At 38.5% G+C, this 25,074-nt stretch overlaps 1 protein-coding gene across 4 annotated transcripts in view; it reads right to left on the bottom strand.

Moving 5' to 3' along the window:
• The window catches only part of PDSS2 (decaprenyl diphosphate synthase subunit 2), a 132,805-nt gene that overhangs the window by 51,658 nt on the left and 56,073 nt on the right, over positions 1–25,074 (bottom strand). For 3 of the 4 annotated variants that reach the window (XM_080389828.1, XM_080389827.1, XM_080389825.1), the window contains exon 2: positions 15,931–16,062. The exons of the other annotated variant lie outside the window; for it this stretch is intronic. In XM_080389828.1, the coding sequence (XP_080245954.1) occupies positions 15,931–16,062 (132 nt within the window). The remainder of the gene's footprint in view (positions 1–15,930; positions 16,063–25,074) is intronic. 4 annotated transcript variants of the gene reach the window in all.

Below are 25,074 nucleotides of genomic sequence, written 5' to 3'. Positions count from 1 at the left end.
GGGATTTCCAAATGCATTTATTTCAGCCACCTTATTCAGGAGAAATAACAAAAACAGAGCTCCTTTGCCCATTACAGTTATGTCCCATTCCCAGCGCAGGAGCATCCAAAGCCACCAGCAGGCTGGGAATCTGTTCTATTACAACAGGTATATTAATTCTATCATATGGCACCTAGAGAATAATTATTTCAAAATACATTTTAAGCAAGTTCTGCAAGAGGAAACCACCTACATTAGGGATTCATGTCTGTCTTCACGCATTTAGGTATCCACATTGGTAACCCAATGTATTTGGTGCTGTACTAACCTGGGAATACATACAAGTATTCCCACAAAGAACAGGGGATAAAAAAAAAAAAACAGAGACCATCTACAAAATTATTTTATATATATAAGGGTGGGTATTTTACCTAAGTATACATATTTTCTTTAATTACAGTTTTCTGTATAACCATTAGGGGGTTCTGGCCATGCAAGTCACATTTATTAAAGGCAGCACGTCAAATAAGAGTTGACAATTACAAGCTATATCAATACACATTATGCCAGATGGTAATGAGCCATGCACAAAGGGCCAGCCATCCAAAATAATCACACCATTTTCCACAGAAATGTTGAAGAGGTTACGGTTTATTACACAGCACTCATTAGATATACAGTGGCAGCATTAGCAATTTTTCCTTCATTTGTGTCTCATTTAAGACTCTGCCCCCACAAGCCCATTCAAATTAGTACACAAGGTTAAAATCATTACGGTCAGAGGGAAAAAAAAAATTAAGTTGTATTTTTATTTTACAGTAATGGTGGATCAAAGGTCCCTGGATTCTATTATTCTTTCAACTGTTATCTAACACAGGACGCTAAAAAGAATGAAATTCACCATCATCTGCCATGAAGAAAGTCAGCCTATTTCAAATGAGCAAACTTTGTATTGCTTAATAATACAAAGTGAAAACAACAGTTAGGTTGTGACACAAAGTGACAAAAGGCCTAAAACTAGAAGTTTGAAACAGAACTTTCAGCCCTGGCTTTGAACTTTCTCATCTGCAGTTCACTGCGTTAACAGCTCAGAAATATTTAAGTGTCCAAAAGGCACAACTCATTGTTCACAGCAGGTTGGAAAAACAGTTGCCTCAAACAACTAGGCAGCCATCTCCGAGAAAACACATACAAGGTGATTTAAAGTACCTTTCCACCCAACTGCTTATGTTCACTTCCAGCTAGAAAATCAGTGTTGGAGACATTTTCCTGCCTTTTTGTGTTTATAGAAGGTATGTGGGTGAAAAGATGTAACAGGGCAAATAAAATTTGTCAGCACAAGCAAGGATATATTAATCCCATTAAAATGTGCCCACGTCTCCCAAATTCCAAGTGATAGCCAGCATTTGAAAGTCAAGAATCTGTGAAAGAGAGGGAGTACTTGAGCACTGGACATGCCACCTGACAACACGACTGCAGACAACTGGCTTTTCAGTCCAAGCTTCTCTCTTGAAGCATGCAGAGCATCACTTGGAAATCTGGGTCTCGCATCAGGCAGCCACCCGGCTCACAAGGCCATGGTATCCTTACACCTCCTTCCTTGGCCACTCCTGCTGAGCTATTCTGCCCTTACACAAAATGCTGAATTATTCATTCAGCCAGATGGCTGAAGTCAGTTAGTCTCCAGGAGATTACAGGAAAGAAAGGTGGGACACCTGGACTCCAGTTCCTGCTCCACAAAGTTACTGCGAGGGAAACAACATTACAATCTCAGGCATTCCTGACCTAGGTGTCCTACACCCCTCTGTGAAGAGGATTTTTCTGAAAATTCAGACAGAGAAGTACCGGGAGTTTGCATCCTTTCCAGTACTTGTGGGAGCCAAACCTGGACTTCCTTCGTCATCAGTGAATGCTTAGTCAGTAGCTAAAGAACGCGGAGCATCGTTAACACCGCATATCCAGTTTGAGAATCCCACCTGAATAATTTCCGAAGTTAAACTAGCCAACAAATCTTATCCGTGTTTTGCAATTGTTTGAAAGATTAAAAGCATGTTTTATTTAATAGAGTCTTAAAAACAAAGCTCACAAATTTTAAAAGAATTCTATTTGTTCCAGGTAATGCAAATCTATGATAACTGAACAGGTACTCTAAATGACTAAATACAGTAAACAATTTTGTACCATTAACAATATTTTGCATCAAGTTAATTCTACCACCTGCTATTTGTACAGTTCATTTTATTACTGACAAAACTACGTACCTCAGCAAAGTGGCATTTTTGCAGGCAGATCAGCAAATATGAAACAAATATGAAACTCGTGCAATGTGAAACAAACGCAAGTGCCTGATTCATTATAAAACTCAAAGGGCATCAGGCTAATTTAAAGGTCTAAGCAGAACATAGCAAATATTATGCAGAAGTCTTATATAGTTATTTTCAGGCCAAGTTTCCAGACAATTCAGAGTAAGTTTAAATTCTGTAATGTTAATTCAGAAATGGAAGACCAGTGGCTAATTCCAAGGAAGCTGTTCACAAGCAGGTCCACCTCTGCACAACTACCAGTGGTCTAGAAACAACAGAACCACCACCGTCTCTGTCAAACAGCAGTGCTACGTTTCTAAAACCTGAAGGTAACAATAAGACATTTGAACACTGACAGGGTGAAAGAAGAGCAAGCCAAAAGAAGAGTTTAAAATTAAGTTAGCATAAAGGTCTTTTTGGCTTACTGAAGTAAGGTGCAGGTATTGTAAACGGGAGTCTAAAAAAGACAGGAGGTGATCAAAGCCTTCGGCGACAGCTTCTCTAGCACCGCCTCTGGGAAAATGGGATGGTAGGATACACAATGCAAGGAAAGACAGTAAGACTCAGAACTGAATAAGGCATGTTGATGAAAAAACTCAAAAGATGAGGTATGAACAAAAAGATTAATTTGTAGATTGGATGACAGTGCTGTGACCAAAGTAGAAATCAAAAAGGAACATGATGATGGAAAAAATCACGTTTTGTTATGGAAATGACCAAGATTCCTTCCCTTATGACAGCAGCATGTGTCAGCCAGACTGCTTATGGAACGACTAGGCACCACCCAGGATGCCCATCCATCCCAGATTACCCAGATTTGCTCTACAGGTCCTCAGCAAGTGTCCACTAATTACGTCTCGTGCACCTATTCCCTAACAAGTTTCACATCATGCTTTAAAAACTGTTTTGACTATTCTATTTATTTAACCAAAATATTTATTGCATTAAATCCAGCTGCAAGGATATGAAGGGAAATAAAAGGTCTCGCTTGCAGGTAAATGGAAGAAACAGGCTACTAATAATTAATTTTATGACCATACTTTCTCTTACCTTGTATTAGTTGTTTCTAAGCCCTCCAAGACTTTGAAGCCTAGCTACAATTTTTATTTGCAATGACTACAGGAGACAGAACCAACATAACAGAAATTCCCATTCCTGTGTACGGTCAGCTAATGCAGAGACTGCCAGCATGACTTATCACTCCAAGAGTTTCTCTGAAATCTCTCTGAAGAGTTTGTCTATAATTGTATTCAATGTAGCTGAAAGTTAAGGTGCAGTAACCTTGACATTAAAGCTCTGCTACTAATGACACTTGGAATACATGGAACTTTTTTATACGAGAGAAAAGAAGGTAACCTTCTTTATGCAGTGAAGAATGAACACCTGATAAATGAGCAGTCCTGTTAACAGAATAGATTGTTCATATGTCTAACTGCACAAGAAAAAGGCATTAAAAAATAAAATCTGAATTACCAGACTATACTGTACCAGACAGGGTTGGGATGTATTTTATATATATATATTTTATCACGCTTATGCAAAACTGACTTTATTTTCTGAAATACCAACAAATATCCAACCCACAGAGGAAAAAAAATATCAAAATATTCACTGCTTGCACAGCCACAGATACTCATGCTATCAAGGAAACCTGTCCTACTCGGAACAGCTGTAACTGCATTTAAGGTAGTCAGCAATTAAAAGTATGGTTATCACACCTGCTCTCTCTCCTATCCCCTCTTGAACTTTCAATGTTCAGAACTGGATAGGGACATTAATAACATATATTAAAATGGTTTATTATAGGAATGGTTTTGCTTTTCACAAAGCAGAAGTATGCAGCAGATGGATATTGCCTGCCATGTACAAGGAATGAGACAAATAGCTAAAGGGAGACAGCAGACTTCTCAGAGACCTTGCCCCTTATACCAGGTGTGTTGACAGAATCACCAGCAGGGAAAGGATAATAAACCTTTTGGAGCACGGCAATGACTGCTGCTTCTGGGACCATATCAGCATAGTAACAAGCATTTGGTGCTGTTGATGTCTGCAAAATTTTATCATTACTATTATTATCTCTTTTATGCAAATAGAGTACCGTGTGATACTAAGAATTTGTGATATCCAGATTGGGATATTGTCTTTTGATTAAAATAAAGACCTACTATTTTACCACTGGCATAATTTCCACCTATTTTTATCTTATTTACAGCAGCTCTATAAGGTATCTGAAAATCTCATGCTTTGATTTTTTTACTCCTTTCACCCCGGTGATTCTACACATTTTAATATGGGATAAAACGACATCAATCAATTCAAGCAACTAACCCCAAGTGAGTGATGGTGGAGACAGAGCTATGTACCAATAAACCACCTTCAAGAACAAACTTAATTTCTACTGAATTCCTACCAGAGTCCACAAATAGGATCCTTTCTTGATTGCAGACACTACTGTAGTTTTGCTAAAATTCAATTTGCTGACTGGAACAGCACATAAATTTAGCTGAACTTTTTGTACTAGTTTTGCTGCACGGGTATCAGAAGCCAGAATGAAGTTTCAGTGTAAAAGACTGAAGTAAGCTTTCCACAGAACATTGGTTTGGTGAAACATAACAATTACGAGAAAGAAACCAGAAATACTGTCCAGTATCTGAAACTTTCTTATGTTTCTTCCCTTTCTGGAAATAACAGATGTATAATTTAACAGGCTGCATCTACTCTTTCCACAAAAATTTACACAAATAAGGCAAGTCTTTGGAAATATTAAAATCTGCAACTATAAATACTTTAATAGACTTCAAGGGTTGGGCAATCAAGCTCCCAAAACGTCACACACACTGAACATGCTTCACAATCACGTCGACAGTGCTGATCAGAAGTCTTCAACTGCTCCAAACCCCCAAAAACAACTTCATCTTTCTGATTTCTCTTTTGACTGCCTAAGCCCCTTCTTAAATACATTATTAGAATATCACATTGTATTCATATTCTTGAAATCTTTATTCCTAATTCTCCAACTCCTTATTCCTCTTCTAAAATCACTGATCACTATCATCATACTTATTTCTAGTACCTTAAACTCAGAATGGAACCATCACCTCTAAATCTGGACTTGCTAGTTTCACAATCCATCCATCCGTAACTTAAATAACAATTCAACTTTCCTTTTAATCTAAGAGCCAAGATGCAACATAACAAGGACTAACGCTGCCCATTCCAATCTACTGAAATACCACTTCATGCCCATTGGAAATGTTTTTTAAAAATTGATTCATTTTTACGAGTCATTTCCATAAGGTTAATTCTTGCTATTGTTCCTTAGTAATTTGCCTCCCACCACTGCATCAAATAAAAAACCCCACTATGCTTGTGAAGATGAAGACCTACCATATAAAGATGTCAGTGTGCACTTTCTATTTCACTGTCAATGTCTACTTAAAAGGGAGTCAGTCCAAAAACTCATTTCTCCCAATTCAGCTGTCATGTCCTGAAGAAAATTCAGTTTCTGAAACAAGGAATTTTTGATTCTACATTCTTTTCCAGAGTTCAGCTTAGAAACCTTTCTCCCCACCTTCAAAAAGAAAGCAAACCCAACAACAAAAACCCACACGAAAGGTTCTTAGGCAATCTTCCCTTGCCTGGCTTCCTGTTTTTGCACACCACATAAAATTTATTACCTTGAAGAGTCCTGTCTATAGCACTGCAGTAAGTGGTAACTTCTGTCTCTTCTACCTGCTGTCTGCAGGTACGCATAGGTGCACCTTTATATTGGTAATATATTATATTGGTAACATATTATATTACAAATAACCAAGCTTCTCTGTCCGTCCAGCAACACAATGCTCTGTCTGTATCACCTGCAATAATATGCTGCTTTTTAATATACTATTTTTTTGCTTCAGAAGCATCTGAGAGCTGTCAAATTCCACACAAAAATCTACTGAAAGTTAAAGGTCAGATACCAGGGAAGTGATAAGAAATACTCACTCACTTAACATATAATGCAATCGGGGTCCAGATGAGGCCATTATTTCAAGTGGAAGAGAATGGATGTTGTATAGTCTTTATAGAATCTCATAAGCTCTAAGCAAAAAGTGATACCTTCTGAGCTAAGAGGACATCATTCATCAGTGGTCAGGCCCACTCTTATTCACACTCAACCTCAAAACAATCTGTTACCACCACAGAAACAACATAGTTTCCATACATATCCAAATATGCCAAAGATCAGTACATATTTTTATATACATATTCTTGTGGAGTATAATGAAGACCTGAAGACCTTGTTCTCAACTCCACCACAGCAGATGAAAAAATCTTGTAATATCTTCAGTTACATATCAGTGTACTGACTGAATCATATTAAGAAAATAAATTAATGGGTACAGTAAGCCTTGTAATACTTAACATCATATTGCTACAATTTCCCAAGTATTGCAGGACTTTGTATTGAAACTGTATAATTGCAACTGTAAAACTTGTCAAGGGAAAGTTAATAGGTTGTGCCTGGGAAGAGGACAGCTGGTACTTCAGCAGATGGGAAAGCATGGGAGATTTTTTGGGACTGCAGTACAAATAAATTACATAGATACAGTTACTTAAGAACTTGCTGTGAAGCAATTGGTCATATTGACATCATCATTCTGAGGGACAAGCACTCCCCAGAGCTGTTGTGTGCTTTCATCACAGCACTGGATTGTGCTTGGGTGATAGTTGGAGATTTCTCTTCACAAATACTATTTTTTCTAAAGAAAATATGGAAGTTCTCAAGCAGAAATCTGTTGCAAGGGAAAAATTTTACAGCAAACCAGCAAAAACACAGCTCTGGTAAAGTGCTCTGGTGCGTGGAAATGCCATGCCCCAGGAAGGCTGTGCTAGGTTCTTGTTACCCACAGGTCATCTGGCCTTCCTTTAAGGCGTTCCCAGCAGGGCAAAGGGGAGGACTTTGTTGCTCCCACAGCTGCTCCTGACCCACTCCAGAATTTCATCAGTGCTGCCCTGGTCTTGAGCGCTACGTTGCACATCGTGGCAGTCCAGTACTCACTTCACAAGCAGTGGTAGGAGGAAGCTCCAGTGAAAGGGTGGGCTAGACAGCCAGCCAGCAAGGAGCATTACAGTTCCTCCAAGGTAAGCCAACCCTATTGTGCTTTATACGATACTGAAAATTACTTCCCTTATTTATTTATTTTTTTTAAGAACAACAACTTTGTAATGTACACAGACTTTACCTTGCTCAGCTATCTAGTGCTAAACAAATTTTGAACAACATTTGAGTCCATACCTCCACACAGTCTTTGATTAGCTTTAATGCAGTGCCTTTTGATTTATCCTACAGTGTAAGGAGAGGACTTTTTCTTATTCAACACATAATTGCTGTATTTGCACATGCTGTGTATGCTGAAAACAATAAAAAGTTAATGAAGAAAAGTACTGGTTGTAATGAATTAGTAATATTGTTAGATTTGTATTTGGAGTTGATTTTTATTGTTGTGGGTGGAAGATGATCAATAGGAATATGTAATCAAGTTGTATGTGCTTTTCATCTCCTGAGACTTGCCTTGTAAATGAGATGAAGAATCTCATAGGATTTATCCTGGAGAGCAAAAGCTAAATAGAATAATTTAGAATAATTGCTTAGATTTCCTGTCACTGAAATCTAAGGGAAAGCTACCAAGGACTGGGAAACAAAACTATACATTTCTTAAAGGTTATAACAGACACCACTGCTCATTTTGACATACTTTTCCCATTATCTTTCAAACAAATAATTTTGTCAAGAGCATTGCACTTCTTAATGTACTTAGATATTGAATATTTTAGGACCATGCATTTTCTCTACCAGTTAATTAGCTAAGCTTCCAAAGTACATGCTAGTTGGGATACTGCACCTTCATTCAAAGCCAGCCTTCCAGAATATAGGAATAAGAACAGTAAGTCCCAAAGGAAATCATTTTTATGATAAAGAGTCCTAATGTGCCCCAGTAAAGGTGAGGATTGATTATTATGGCCTATTGTTACTATAATTAGAAGTCAAACACCAATTAGCAGTTCCATTAATAAGATTAATCTCTGCAATATCTGCAGCTGAGACCCACGGCTTTGTGTGCAATAAGCCAGTATGAATTTAAAGTGTAACAGCTATTCTGCACTAAAACTTCCAGTTTGAATACTTACACAGGCAAACGAAAAAAACCAACCCCTGCCTTCTTTGAGTTTTGAGTTCCTACAGACACTATTGGTCTTACTACATTTTTCTGTTTTCTTGCTTTTTGTTTTGTTTAAACACATTCTGTTAGGATTTACATCTTTGGTGTGGACAGATGCAATGCAGCATGAAGTCTCCCAAACTCTGGTTCACATCCACTCCCCCTGCATTGCACCAGGTCAGGGTAAATTAATTTTGTTTTCTATTACTAGTAAACTGAGACAAGTAGTAATGGAGGAAAAAACCAACTTCTTGCAAACATGGAAGTACTCTTCATATGACAGGAGTCCACGACAGAGTTAGGCATCATTTATTTACTTCAAAATATGAAGGTACAAAATAGTCAAATCCAATCCCCCAAGTTAATACGCTACACAGGTCAGAGTACAGAAACTGAAAGAAGGGTGAGGTCTGAAGAGGAGGTGAAAAGTTACACACTCATGCTCTTTTTATTTATGTAGGTACCAGAATAATAATTTGTACGGTCATTCTTTGATTTTTGTTATCTGAGTTTTGTCTTTTACAATAACTCACAAACAGAATTTGTCCCCAGATAAACCTACACCATGCAAAGTAGAAAGGATGCTTTTATAAAATTTAGTAGCAAACACATCAAGGCAACCTTTAAGTGTCACTTAGATTGTAACAATACAATTAATCTTATCTTCACCAAAATTTACTCATGTTTCCCATGGCTTATTAGCCAAGAGACTTTGTAATGGATTTGCATTTTCCTTTCTTCTTTATAAAGGAAGACTATCTGATTTCTTTACATAGAACTATTAATTAATCAGATATAGATTTATGTGGAGGCACATTTCAGTTCGAAAGCATTTAAACAATTCTTTAAAATTACAAACATCTTTAAGCTTGTCTACAGTAGAAAGAATATGCTGGTAAAGCTTTCAAGGGTGAGCTGAGCAAGTGAAGATACAGCTTACAGTAAAAGACCTCCTTTGTCAGAGTAAACATTTACCTGCTCCTAAAGCAGAAGTTAGCCCTTTGCCATTGTAGTCACCTACTCCAATTGGAGATGTGACAGTCTTCTAAGTCAAGAGCAGCATTATCAGCTCTCAGCTGTTCGGTTGCATTCAGAAGGACAGAACAGAAGCTACTTGCCAATAATTGGAGCTCTCAGGGAATGCAGAGCCCAAGGTACACATCCTCATGGAGCATGTATCCTGTTCATCACTCAAAGTGGAACACCTTTTACATTTTCTCAGTTTCCAGACACTGCGTGCGTACACCTCATACACTATTAGACTAAACAGATTATTGCCATTTCAGATCCCTCTCAACCACAAAACGCCAGTTCCACAGCAATCCAGGGCACATGCAGAAGTCAATAAACCAATGTCCATTTGTTTAAATTTGTGCAGAATGCAAGTCTCAAGAGCATACTATAATCAGTATAAAACCTCTACACTTTTGAATACGCTAGTCCGTATTTACCTTTACGGACTGAAGTTATCCAAGCAACATTATTCACACAGCTTCCAATTCCCTGGGGGCAGCCTGATTGCCCTTCATGCATACAGCAATTAAAGACTGCTCTAACAAGCACAGCATCACCTCTGTTATGCCTGCCATGGCATGGGTTTTGGAGAAAGAACAGCTACAGCTGCAGATGGCGAGCTGTCACCTATGAGAAATGGAAGAGATTCCTAGTGTCTCTGCTAATACACAGCAACTTTTGGTGGCATATCCCCAAGACAGACAAGAACTTTACGCTTGTGCTCTCATAGTAGGCCTTGACACAGCCAATGTTACTAATTCTGAAAATCTTGGGATGGAAAGTTCTTTGGATATTTCAGCTCCCAAATTACCTGAAGGACATGTAACAGGCTAGATTATGCCAACATCAGTGCAGCACCTTGTGAGCTACAGATTCATGAATGCACACCAACTACAGCATTAAACACAGAGCATGAGGCTACAGGCAGGGGGTAGAAAGTTCACTCATCTGTTTAAAACACATTTTGATTATCACCTTGTGGAGAAGACTATGTTCTCGAAATACCTGACCTTCATGAAGAAAGCTAGATAAGTCTGATCTCACTGCTCACTGCTTTGATCAGGAGATTGGTCTACAGACCTCCTGAGATCCTTTCCAACTTTAATTATCCTGTGAACCTAGATGTACTATCAAAGCAGCATCTGGTTTACCCTGAAAGGACAGTAATGGAAGGTTGAACTTTCTCTGAAAATAGTTTAAAGCACTCTGGAATCCAAGGGAAGGAAATTATTAAGTTAAGGCAATGCTTTGTTTTCATATCTAGCAAATAAAAGCTGGGACTAAGCTAGATGGAACTGCAAAGGAACAGAGCAGTATGCCCTCTGTCCTTAAGGGCCTTAGAATGACACCTACCACCTCCCAACCTCTTTGCAACCAAAGAAACTTCCAGAGGAAAAGCAACCATTGGATGAATGAGCCCTCTGGTTAAGGTCCAGTATTTCTTGGAGACATTTAAGGTGCAAATCTATGTTCCCTTACAGAAGGTGAGAACAAGATGACTTTGGCACAGCCATAATGCTGAAGAACATATGAAATCAGACCGTGTGATGTGTGTGTGTTTGTGTATGTCTCCAAAAGAGGGTACCCAGGACACTTAGTAAGAATTACTACTGGAATCCAATGAGCAAAAAACCCATCACCACAGCAAGGAGTTGACATCTGCTGCTAACTTCCTCTTAAACTGGGCTTTTGCTGAAAGTAGTATCAATGTTGGGTCCAAAATCATCACTAGAACATTAAGGAAAAGAAGCGTATGTTCATGATCACATGATCACAGTATTACCACCACCCTTCTAAGCACCATGAAGAATTCTGATTGAGAGAAGAGTTTATCCAGTGAGTACCACCTTCTTGAAGGAAAGCTTGTTCATCTTGGATGAGATGAATTCCTGCAGCTTTAAAGACCAGCTGCATCATTCTGAGGCAGAAGAGGCAGGGACAGAGCCCAGTATTGCTAGTACCAGCCCAGCAATCTATTTGCTGGATTTACCATGTTTTAGTACAGATATGAAATAGTACTTCCTATATTCCACTCTACACACACATTGACCCATGCTTGCTGCATTCAGTAGAATAAAAAGGTCTTTGCTTGTCAACGACCATAGGATTCACCAGTGTGTGTGCACAGGCAGATTTGACTAAAAAAAAAAGGATATTTTTTTTTAAACTTCTGACAAGCATCCAAGGAAATCTGCAAATCTGACTCAATGGATGTCAGTACTAGAAGGTATTTTTGAAACTGGCACTAATGGCAAAAAAAAAAAAAAAGTAACTTCTTGTATTACAGCCAAGAATACTGAGGCCTGAAGAGATGGTGTAAGTTTGTTCTTTGGTGTCACTTGCATTTTAAGCTGCAATATAGAGGCTATGTCAGGAATTCCTTACTCAATACAAAGCTAAGGAGATTCCTCAGTCCCCAGCCAGTAGTGTCTGGCAGTGCTAGACATGAACAGAAAATACCTCTTTGGGTATTTAGTGAGAGGCCCCAAGTCAGTCTTGGTATCTTCAACTTTAAAAATCTAGCTCCAACTATAAAGCATAAAGCTCTATGTGTTCAGAATCCGTATGATCCTGGAGCTTCCATTAAAAGTCTCAGTTCTAGCAGCAAAGAACAGTAAGCTGCATACTTGATTATCCAAGTGAGTTCTTCTGAAAGCAGGTAATAAGAATGTCAGACTCTAGTATAATCCCCAGTTAGGAAAAGGGTCTCAAAGCTCTTATGAAGCTCTAGGCTCCTGTGTCACATCTAAAGTGTTCTCTGACACTGTTAGCATGATCAATTATCATTACTTGGATTCTGTCTAAACCCAAATGTGAGTTCTGCTTTCTCTTCTGCACAGGAGTAGGAAGGAGTATCGAGGGAATATGGGATGCATGCTTTGCTCAAGTACAGGCAATGACATCAACCCTTACCCGATACTGCTTGCATACTCTATAGTGAGCGCTGCACTTCATCATTACATTTGCAATGCTTCTATAGCCAAGAAAATATTTTCCTAAAGGCTGAGACCAGCAGAAAGTTTCAACTTTAGGAAATCTGTCCAGCAGCTGAAATAGAGCTGTTTATCATGCTGTTCCTTCTCCTCTTCATCCTCTTTTGGGATCACTGGTGTTGAGTTGGAAGTAAAGCCAGTTTCTCTTCCCCGCCAATAGGAATAAAGTCAGGTTGCTGGCAACATGATAGGGAGGCGGCTGTACAGAGTTAAAGCGTGCCAAGCAGGCTTTTATAACACTTCCCCCCCTTATCTTCAGCATGGCTTGTAAGGCAACCAGCATTTACTGTGATATACTCACAAACAATGATCCCCACACTCCCAGCTTAACACAGGCAGATCACATCTCCTGCAAATTATGAAGTGCTAAAGCTGGAGGCAATGCCGGCCAGAGGCAGCACCATATAACTACACTAGCCCTGTTCCTGTAACTACCTAAATTGTAATCCTCACTATTCTGGAAAGATTGCTCTCTGGTAGCAGCCATCAGTTTTGTTCCATTGTGTACCAGCAAAAAACAGACGCCAGCTAAGCAGCTAGCTAATCTATTTTTATACATTTAGGTCAATTGTCCCACGAATTGACATATCTAGAGAACAGGAGAATAGGCTAAAATATTTTTTTTTTTTTGCTATCAAAATTCAGCTTTCAGTATCTTTCTGTTTTAATTATAGCTATTACACTGCATGCTTATATTGTGATTCAAGAATACGAAATAGGGAGAAGAGGTCATGCAGAATATGCCAGATTCCAGGATGAAAAAGTTCATCATATTTTTTGTGGTTTTCTAATTTAAATAATTATCACACTGTTACATCTTCCTGGTCACAGATTGTATTGTACCAGATACAGAGGACTGATGTAACCTGGCTATCCACTGTGGGACTGAATATTTAAAGAGAGCACAAGAGCTGGTTCCAATACAAACAGTCGGAAAAGAAAGACTGGGCTGGTGCAATTGCTGACAAGTACTGGAACAACTTAGCTCATGCTCAGATTTCAGGAATGCAATTAATTAATCACTACTAAGTACCATAAAATCAAGTGAGCCATATCCCAGCTAATAGTCCACAATATAACGTTCACAGCACGTAAGTATCAGGCAATGAAGATGCTCATTACAGTGCCAGAAATAATATTTCCAGCAAAATATTATATATAAAGATGAAGTAATTATATGGCATGGCAACAAAAAGAGCTGTATAGTTTACAGCTGAGCTGAAAATCTGTAAGAATCTATTTCCTAAAATACTTTCCAAAGCTGGAGACATATATGAACAATAAAGGATTAAGTGTATTTCTTCACTTCACATTACTGAGGGATATACTTTACCTTCAATAAGTATGATTAATATAGACACCATATATAATTACATTGTAACCAAGATAGCAGACAAAGACATACTAATAGCAAACTATGTCCTTTTGTTCGTATTCACAAGAAAGGAGTTCGTAAAACACTATTTGTAATAAATAAAACAATCACAAAAGCCCTTTAAGATCACAATTTTACAAGTTGCCTGTTCTCTTAGCCTTACACAATGGAGAATTCAAAATTAGAAATCAGACCCACATTTGAGAGTGTATTTGGAAAAGTACCTTAAATAAAAAAAGGAGTCCAAAGGCAGAGCCCACAGCGACTTCAATGGAGGGCAAGAACTCGCCACTACAGGCACAAAATGAAACAACGCATCGGCATTCTCCTAGCGTGCACTAGTTTGCTCATATTTACAACATGCTATAGACTCATTGTGTCAAGTGTCATTGAAAACCCATTTGAATTAACAACTCCATAGTTATCACTTTTGCAGATAATAATGAACCTTAAGCGAACCTGTGTGGGCGTATTCAAAACTGCTTCACGTTTGGAGTACCTTTGTAACTCTGAACTAGATATTATAATGGCTATTGACTTGCTCAAACTTAGATTATTAGGCTAGATTTTCAGCTGGTTGAACTGGCATAGTTCCAATGATGTCCATTTACACCAAATGGCTCATTATTAATTCAAGGTCTTATTTGCTCCTTAATGAGTACTTCCACTAGTCACCTTCCCAACAGCAGCTTTAAACGCTCAAACGTTACCTGCATGGTCAGAATCATCATAGTCAAGAACTTAAGTTATCAAAAAATAATGCTTTTTCTCTCCTTTTATGGGGCATACTTAAGATAAACTTTTTAAATCATTTACAAAAACTAAAATACCTCCTGCACCATAATTAACTAAGTAAAATTATGCTTTCATACAGAATCATTTGCATATAAATATAAAAATTTTTACAAGCCTAAGGGGACATCAAGGACAAAACAAAACAAGAATGGAATTAAACAGCTGAAAGGACAACACTGGCCTCCATAACAAACCTCTTTTATAGCCCTGTCTTTTTTCTTCCTTACTGTTATTTCTGTCTGTACCCATTTACACATATTTTTCTTCTCTGTTATTTTAAGATACTACATATATTTTAACATCTTTGTTTGGTCTTTTCAATTTTACAATGCTGCCTCTGCACTTCTAAAACAAATCAGGATACAGACATGTCACTAAGTTTGCACATGTTCATTTAATACATCACAGTGTTCAGAAACATGATTAACTGAAAATACAAGTCTGTTCCCTTAACCAAGCAACACTCACTGTTTTTCAAAAGGATTTAAAAAATTCAAACTTTAAAATTTTTCAATCAGATCTCACTTATTACTTCAAAGTAACAGTTAACTTGAATATTAGGAGAATATTCACTTGAATAAAGGAGACCAACCACTATTTTTGATTACTGTTGTTACTAGTATTACGTCATTTGGTTTGAATACTTCAAAAATATTTAGGAACTCGATGAAACTGAATTATCTCAGTGAGAGCCTGAGGAACCTTAACAGTAGGATCAGTAATTCTGTTGTGACACATGGGAGGTAAAAAGCTTTATTCTACACTGCTTATTTCATGGGAAATATCCTTCAAAGGGGCTATAGCAAAGCTTATGTGCTCAGTGAAACCAACTGGTATTCCAGAAGACTGGTAATCTGACTCTGAAATTTCTATTAAGTAGGTGTACCTCAGTAACACCTGAATAACTCAAAACCAAAAATACTCTATTAAAAGTATTTTCAAGCATCTTTACTTTTTTTGGTTCTGAGTACCTCTTAACATAACCTTTCAAATAACCACCCTGACCCAAATGTTTTTAATTTGGTTGTGCCCAAAAGCCACCATTAAGATACCGACGTAGATATTATAAGAGCTATACAAAGAGTGTAAGAAATGTTTTTTTATAGTGGAAAGCTTTTAATAATCCTGAGGAACAAAGTTTTGTGATTAGGTAAGTACTGATTTTCCTTAACAGCTGAGCAGACCACTTAAGATGCTTTTATACAACCATAAGTTGCCTATCAAATATAACTTGGTGTATCTTGCTAAAGAAAGTTACTACATACCTGGAATAAATTCCACTGACCATGTTGTGCTGGAAAGACAGTTCTGCCGTGCTGGGTCCAGCAGCTTTGGAAATAAGCAACACGACCAAACCTCGCATTTGTAAATTATTTCGGCTGTCGTACACAAAACCCCTGCAAAAAAGAAAGGGGAAAAAAAAGCATGTTTTCACTATCCATTTTCACTGGTCATACTGAAGTGGAAAGAAAGACTCAGACCTCAGGCTGCCATCATTTCATCAACTCTTTAATACTCACATTTGCATGGAAATAAGCTGCAATTATTAATCATGATCTTTTGTCATCCTTTACCTGACACAATGAAATACTACTATTGCAAAGAAAAGCAAGTATTCAGGATTAAATCTTGTTTATTTCCAAGGAGCAGCGTATGTCCTGCATTTCATGTCATGTAAGGAGTATTTCAGAATAATTCAAAGCGATCTACTATAACAGGAACATAAGAGCTTTCAGTTTGTTGTTTGAAGTACAAAAAAAGACAAAAGAAGTCTCATACTTCAAGAGAGGAAAGGGAAAGGAGGAAAGGTACAACCAAAATCTATAACCTCCTGAAAGAAAACTGTTTAGATCAGAGTGGTTATGACAGACTGCACAATACATACAACATGTCTAAGTATATTAGCAATAGACTTTACAGAAACTGATGAAAGATGCAAAATAAAAGTTAGAGATAAATGAAGGCTGTCTTAAAAGAAACATTTGAAATGCTGCACCTTTAAATTTGGGGTCAGAAAGAAACTGCCCCCAAAAACACAGCTGTTGAAAGCAATTCTAAATGACACTTAGATACACTATCTCAGAAATTAACTCATTTTAAAGCAAGCTTAGCTTTCCTTTTTGACTGCAATGTCTCCATTTGTATTTGTCCTGTCCTTGTCAAGCTGCTTTCTCGTTCCTATATACATCAATAAGGCTAAATAGCTAGAGGAAAGGATAATACATTCCAGATGCTATTAAATAAATAAGAGCCCATATTTACATCATCTAAATATTTGTTAAATAAATCATATGAAGAACTACATCACAGATTACCAAGCACTTCAACTCATTTTATTACAGAGTATAATTTTAGCCCTAATAACCAAAGGAAATCAAAACAGAACTGTCTTTAAAAGATCTGAATTAAAATGCAAGATGTTGATCTTGGAAGTACGTTTGAATAAAGAGAACAGTGGATGCAACCTAAAGTTTCATTTGGATTTTTTTTTCATTACATTTACAGCACTTCACAATGCAAGAATATCTTTAGTATACTATTTCATTTACACAGACACATCAAAATAAAAAAGATCGTAACTTAAATTGCACCCTTCTGTGTGAAAGTTCCTGTGTTACCAAAAATAAAATTTTGACTTCTTTTCCTGAGTTTTTACAGCCTGTTCTACAGTGATGGGGAAATGGCCTAAACTGCATGCATGCTCTAGGAGAACGAGCGGGTCCATCCAGGTAGCTGGTGCCGGACAGCTACGGGGCTTGATCTTCACACCCGCACTGATTCCAGGCTAGCACTTCTCCCTCCGGAGAAGCCCTGAGCTCACACTCAGTGCAGCTACATCCTACAAATACCACTATCAACTAACATAAGAGGAGGCCAGTATGGCTTTCTACCACAACCCACAACATTTTTTAGCTCTGGTGAGGTCTAATTAGCCAAACAAGCCCATGACTTCTTGTTCTGTGCCTTTATAATCTGCCCACATCTCATTTGCTTCACTGGCAGACTAACAGGCTGGTCCACCTATTACAAGCTAGGCGTGCTGTGGGAGCCCAGCAGCACTAACTCCCACACACATAGCAACATGCTGGTGTTCCACAAGGTATCAACTTCTGCCGAGTTCAGACAGTTACAGAGTTTGGTTCAACTAAGCTGAGTTTTTAAGAACCAAGTGGATACCAATCATTTACAGCCAAAGCTGAAATTTACCCAAAAGCAAGCGCTACCCACCAATCTTAATCTGCAATAATGCAATTAAATGTTAGTCTATCTTAACAGAGCAGTAACGTGCAAATAGCAATTAACACATTACCTTGCTAGCTATCTTAAAATAAACCAATTAAAATGTTTCTGAAAATTAGGAGAACACGGGTAATCAATATTTTAGTGGAAGACATTCAGCACAGATTTTAGCACGAGATTCAAACATAACTTCCCAAGGATAAACCATGCCATAGAGCCACCAGCTCTCACCGCCCTCAAAGAGCCTTTAAAAAGAACCAAACACCAAAAAAACCCCAACACAGCAACATAACTCTGACTAAAACAGCATTAAAAAATGGTGAAAGGAAGATACTATATAACATCTCAGAGCAGAAATTATTTCTTTTTTAGATCAGTCCCCCAGTGCTTCCCAACCGCTCAAACCCATGAAAGCCTGGACAGCTCAGATCTCTCCCCAAGAGCACACGCTGTGGTCCTGCAACGTGCACCTTCATTTTGTGTACTGGGTACATGTAGTGAGGGGTTTTAGGGAGGGGACAGTTGCTTGCCTTCAGCATTCTGTGAATTCATAACTTGCATACCTTTATTCTCAAGCACACAAATAAATAATTCTTTTCTTCCCATGTTCCAATACACAGTTAACAGAATGCAGCCAAGACAGTTAAACACTTAAAACACTATAGATTTCCAAAGTCAGAGCCACAATGAACATTAAACTACCCAGGAAAAACCAGAAAATACATATGATGAATAATATATAGTGTGTATACATCCTGTATACAGAATCCGTAATTGTTTGTGGTGCTTTAAGTACTTCTCTGGCTTGAACTTCAGTTGACCACATTACTCACAAGTTACACAGATGATGCCACTAAATATATTTCCTCAACAGTATTTACAACTCCATTTTTGAAAAAAAAGTGGTTTTAGGAAAAAATTGCTTTTTTCCCCACATATATATGCTGGTAAAAATCAGAGTGTCTTATTAAATGCAGGATCCCATGAGAAATTAATAACACTTTTTCTTTTTAACCAAAATATAGCAATTATGGTGATACTTTTAACAATCAGAACACTTTGGTTTTGCATGCTCAGTGCTCTGCAGCTTGCCAAGGGACAAGATATTACAGAAGTACAGAGGAAATGTGTTCACCACACAATTATAAAGCACCAGCCTTCAAATAAGCCACTGCCTAAACAGACACCACTAGAAGAAGCACTACAGTACTTTCACCTGATTCAGACTAGGTGAGGAACAGATGAAGAAAATTACCTGTGCTGAAAATACCTGAACAGTTTCATAGTAATAACAAAAAGAAGTGTCCAGAGCTGTTCGGAAGTGCTTGCAACACTGTTAGCGATGAATGCCTTGCATTCTTAACAGGAAACTATCAATGAGAAGTGCAGCTGGGGGGTGAGGGAAGAACAGGACATACTAAAATAGGGTAATAATAAGGAGGAACATGTCTGCCATTTCTACACCTAATCATATAGCCTATATGTTACATATGGTTTGGATGTAATTTTAGACAGCATTTTCTATGAATTACAAATCCAGTAGTCAAAGTCAAATTCCATTCAAAACATGACTGAAGTTGTGCTACTGACATGTAACATATCCACACTAAAGCAAACCGAATTAGACTTGAAACAAATAAAGCCTACGGTGATCATCCTTTAGACACTGGAAACTACTGCAGCTACTTGACATGGCTTCAGGGGTCACATTCACATTCTGAATTAAGCTCCCAAGAGATACTCTGCACAAGTAACAGCTACACAAAAGTCTTCCAGATGGTGCAATTAGTCTTGATGGGTATGTGGCAGGAGACAGGTGCCTCTGGGGAAAAAAGTGAACCAAAAGCAACCCAAGTGAAATTGTGCACACAAAAAAAGATGCATCAAGCTGAGACTTTTGGAAAACCTCTGCTGAACACCACAAGTACATGCATAGGGTACCTAAAAAAGAAACATTAGCACAATTTTCTTGCTCCAAGTTACAGGCTGGGTATCTTGCAAATTACGTATTTCATCTCCAGGGGACTGCACACCAACAAGGTAGGAAAGTCAAATGGTTCTACAATTCAGTTTTGCAAAACATTAAGGACCTGGGGGGTGGGGGAGTGGGGAGAAAAAAAAGCCAGGGGGGCTAGGCATTTACGCTAAATATTATCCATGTGACAGAATAACCCATTTCAAAACTAGCAGATTCACAGTTTTAAACAGAGAACAGTGTTCACAAAGAACTCATCTTGCAGCACTGAGTGGAAGTGTCTGGCTCTGACACATGCGCAGTATGACATGCGCTGTACAGGCACAAGAGACTCACACCACCCACTCAAGCAATGACACTGGCTAATAGCTAATGTGCTGCAAATTACACCTCCTACTACCAGAGTCCGTCTGCTGCAGAGAATAAATCAAGCAAACATGAGCATTTCACTTAATGCTTTGTGTGTTTCTCCACATGTGCAGCCATTTCAGTAGACTCGGCAGTTAAAATATTAACCTCCAATAACTGTCAGGTTTAACTCCATCAGTAATTTACACTTGCATTAAAAAAAGATCAACTATTTATTGCAAGTACCATTCATATTTTTGAGCAATCTTATTTAAATACTGCAAAGATTTAAATTATTTGCATGAGAGAAAAACCAGCTAACGTTCTTACCACATTTTTTCATTAAACTCTGAAATTAAAGAACAGAGAGGAAACACAGCAAATAGAAGTTACTGTGAGAAGGAGATGGACATGGGGGAAATTTCATGGAAGTGTCTGTGTGGGGGAAAGCTCAGGCAACTATGAAGTCAAATGACTCTGCAAGTGGGTGTAGCAGAAGACAGCACACTTATGGGTAGCAATGCTAGTTCAAAATTAACCACTAAGAATACAGAACAAATTTCCCATCAAAACAGATGTGATAAGGTATTTTGGAAGGGTCAAAAAGGGATGGTAAATGTTTAGCCAAATGTTTTATTTCCCAGATGTTCTGCTCATGATCCAAGCAAACAAGAGCTGTGGGATTTGTAGCCCTTCCACCAGTTAACCCAGCAGGCCAGTGGGAGACTCTCCACCGTTGCCCAGGTGTGTGCATTTGCCACTGGCCTGCTGGTAGGGGCTGAAATGAACTGTCCTTCTCACCACCTCTGGCAATTTTGCCCATCCTTTCCATGCATTTTATTGAAGTGTCCCACTGACAAGATCAACCATTTTGTTTCAGGTCATACACAAGCTGTTTAGCTACTAGGGGAAGGAAAACAAGGAGAAATACAGGGTGGTGGTCAGCCATTCCTCTACCTTTCCACTTCAGATGTCAAATAGGAGGGGAAAAAAAATCACCTGTTCACGTAGCTCTAATAAAAAACAGCTGGGAAAGTCTGTAACACAACCAAAATCAATTATGTTGATGAAGAAGATTTATAAGCCTAAGATAATGACACTGAAAACACAGGCTAGTTTTAGGCTGAAATACAAACTGTTCTGAAAAAGAAACCCCTCTACTCAAACTGACAGTCCCAGACGTGACAATATAAACACAGTTTTAAATCTGTAACATCTCAGGAAAGTAACATCTATTTTTCTCAACATAGAAGGGTTATCAGGATGCATTCATGGTTACTGCTGCAGGTACATCTGAAAAAAAAACCCAAAACACCAAAACCCTCTTTTTCAAAACTAATTATAACTGACAATTCTATATCTAGCACTAGAGGTAAGGCATGGAGCTATTTGGCAAGATTGTCAGCTTCCTCATTAGAAATGCAGGAGTTCTACCAGCCTCAGGGCTTTTATCCAATTTGCTTTATTAATGACTTGTCAGAAGTAAATAAGAGAAAACTCTCTGACATACTCATTTTTAAAACAGTTGTCAAACCACTGTATTACATATGCACTTACATGAACCATAGGATTCACCACATGACCATATGATCTCAGTCAAATATGCATACATTTACATACTCAGAGCATTCAGTTTTACGTATTTGGTATATGCTAACAGCTGTCTATAGCAGCTTACTTTCACCTGTTACTCAAGTTTCAAATACATATTAAATAACCTTCTGCACAATACACCTTCAAAACACATTAAAACCCCTGGTCCGTTCCAACATGCATAGCCAGATCTGTAAAGGGGGATCAGCCTTGTCATGGCACGTTTTTTGAGCATGGTTCAGCAGGGGCTGGGGAAGACACACTTACATCACATGGGAAGAACAGAATATCCAGCTGACAGGAAACGACAGAAGGAAGGATGCTCTGAAACCCACAAGCCATCTCGACTTAAAAGCCCACTAGAGGCTGCAGACAAGAAAACCTGCATTTCAGAAACTTATTCCTGGCCTCAGACAACTAAGCATCTCTTTGCATACAGAAAATAAGTTCTGGGGTTGGGGGAATTTCATTATCTGAAAAACAGGGTTGTGATGGGGACGGGGTTCATTACTATTATGTAAGTGTCTAGTAGTTAAAAGGTTAAGCCAGTAAGAGCACACCTGTGCAATGAGTCAGGCCAGCCTTGGGGGAATTGATGTTCCCCATCGCACTTCACAGAAAGGTGCTCTTAGGGCAGGCTACAGGGGACTTCTTAACAGCACTCCGAGCAAACAAGGAGCCTTAACTCACTAGCTTTGCGAAGCCAGTCAAAGAAACACAACATTTCACAGCCAAAAAGGACTCCAGTGTGAAGACGACAGAGGCCTGCCTTTGCACTGGCTCTTCATACAAAGCCAAAGAAGTAGTAAGAAAGGCAGTTTAGAAGTACTGTGGCCTTCCCTTATGATAAAAAGCAACTTTTGAATAACTTCAGTCACCACATGGTGTGACACTTGGACAGTTAAGACTAAGCCAAGATGGTAACTTAAATGTGCAAAAGAAGAATGCAGCCCAGTGAGAAAGTACTTGCCCAAAAATCAGGGGTTCACAGCTGCACCTCTATAGGTACAGTCGCTAAGTAACTGACAGACGATGTATGGTATCTGTGCTCCTGCTTGGCTGGCCTTAGCCTTAAGGATGCTTCATGAATCACAGCCAAGGCCTTCAGTGAAAAACAGGCCTGAAAATGCTTAGCTGCACAAAAGCTGCAGCATTTTTCAGGATGCAAAGAACTTTCTAGATCCAGGTAATGTTTCTTGCATTTATGAAGTCTCAGACACCTAACTCAGCTGGGGAGAGTGACTAAAGGCTACTCCATGTACACTTAAAATACAGCTTGAATGAAATTTAGGTATTCAGGTATCGCAGAGATCCACATAAGGTGTGTCTTGAAAATATTAAATATATTCTTCACAAACTGAATAGAAACATATCAAAGATGATCTTAGTTGCTTTATCTTGCAAGAAGGTGGCAGGACCATACCTTCTAAAACCAGAACTTGTGGAGGAGAACTCCTAAGGTCCTTCCCAACCTGAGTGACTCCATGACAGTAGAATATAGCTGCTCAGTTTTCATATGATTTTGCTTACGAGAAGAAACGTTTCTTAACTAAAGGTGAAAAATCCATGCAAAGTTTCACCACTTTATTGCTTATTACATGTGATCTTCACAGGGACTCAGTGCAGAAAACTATGCTTGGAAGAGCAGGAGGCATACAGAACTTGGGGTCAACTGCATCTTTCCCAAAACTAATTTATCTCAAGAGAAAGTCTTAAGAAATAACTTTTTGCAGCATTTCTAGGAAAAGTCAGAGCACCCCTCAAGATCAGAAGAGAGAGTGATCTCTTCCTGGAGTTGCTACATGTACCTATTTCTTCAGGCTTTAGTATATATCCCACCTTCTGTACTACATTCAAGAAGAGAACTCCAACAACCTTTTAAACACAGCAATGATCATAAATGGACCCTTCTGGAAAAACTGTAAAAGTCAGAAGGCTGAATAAAGTCATGGAGATTCAAATGGGCAAGATGCCACAAGAATAAAATCTTATCACAAAGATGAAGGTCAAGCAACTATAGGTTTTTGGGCAGGTGCAAAGCAAATACCTGTTCCTGGCCTCAGTTACATGCAGTTCATCGTATTCGAGCATTTACAGCTCCTAGAAACCAATACAGCCTTCAAACTCTTGAAAGAAAATGTTTTCCCTGGAGCCTGTAGAACCCCATTTAGACACTCATACCAGTCTACCATCCACTGCTACTAAGTTCACTGCCTTTCCCAAAGGCAGACATTATTTGAATCATTGCCATGAAGATCAGCTACATAACTGCGTATTATTTTGCAGGTTTTTTGATGTGCTTGCTTCCTTAAGGAGAGGTTATCCCCTAGGATCATTGGGAGGAGTTGCTATTAAAAACAAACAGAAACATCCAAAACTCCCACTTTTCTGTAAAGCTTATCACCAGCTGAGGACAAAGAGGAAAATGTTTTTCTTGGTTAGAAGGGAACCACCAACTTTTCATTTGCATGAAGATGCACAGCAACAGTTTGAAAGCGGTTTCAAAAGAGCTGGTTTTAGGTTGCATGGTCATTTAAGGTCTGAAAACAGCTTAGTACGGACACTGAAAAAAACCACTGTAAAAACGAAGGACAGCTATAATCAGGCATTTATCTAAAAAATATTGATTATTCGGAAAATATTTTTGTTTCTAAATTTTTGTTTTAAATATTCTACCCTCCCCCCCATCAGGTAGGAGGAGGGCAAAAACGACTACCTTAAGGGTGATACTAAAGACACCACATGGAAAATAAACCACCAAAATGTTTTTTTAAAACCTACTGCCAGTCTGCTGTTTTTCATGGTCCGTGTTTGACTATCTTGGAATGTGATGTGGATAGCAAAGCAAGCTAATACCAAAAAATGCAGTTAGTGTCTGAAGTGCAATTAGTCTGACCAATAGTAGCTTGCAAGTCTGGCACCCTTATTTTTCTAACCACAAATACTTAGATAGAAGCCTAATTTTTGTGTGTCTGATTTCTCCATCAATATTTGCTTTATTTAAACTTTGTGGGAGGTCTAGCACCCCACCGTCGACCAATATCAACAGGTCTACTCAAGCACAAAACTACCTTTTTGAAAACAGGCACTCTCAGACACAGGAATATTCTGCTAAGTGAAAGCAATACAAATATTTTGGAAGAGTTCTATGAATGACAGAAATATGATTAGCTTCACAAGCCTAATGAATTCAGACACCTCTGGAGGTCCAGTGTCACTTCAGCAATATTGTAATTGCAAAGCCTGTCATAAA

The sequence above is a fragment of the Falco punctatus genome, assembly GCF_963210335.1.
Source record: "Falco punctatus genome assembly, chromosome: 5".
NCBI lineage: Eukaryota > Metazoa > Chordata > Aves > Falconiformes > Falconidae > Falco > Falco punctatus.
This window is presented reverse-complemented; position numbering and strand designations above follow the sequence as displayed.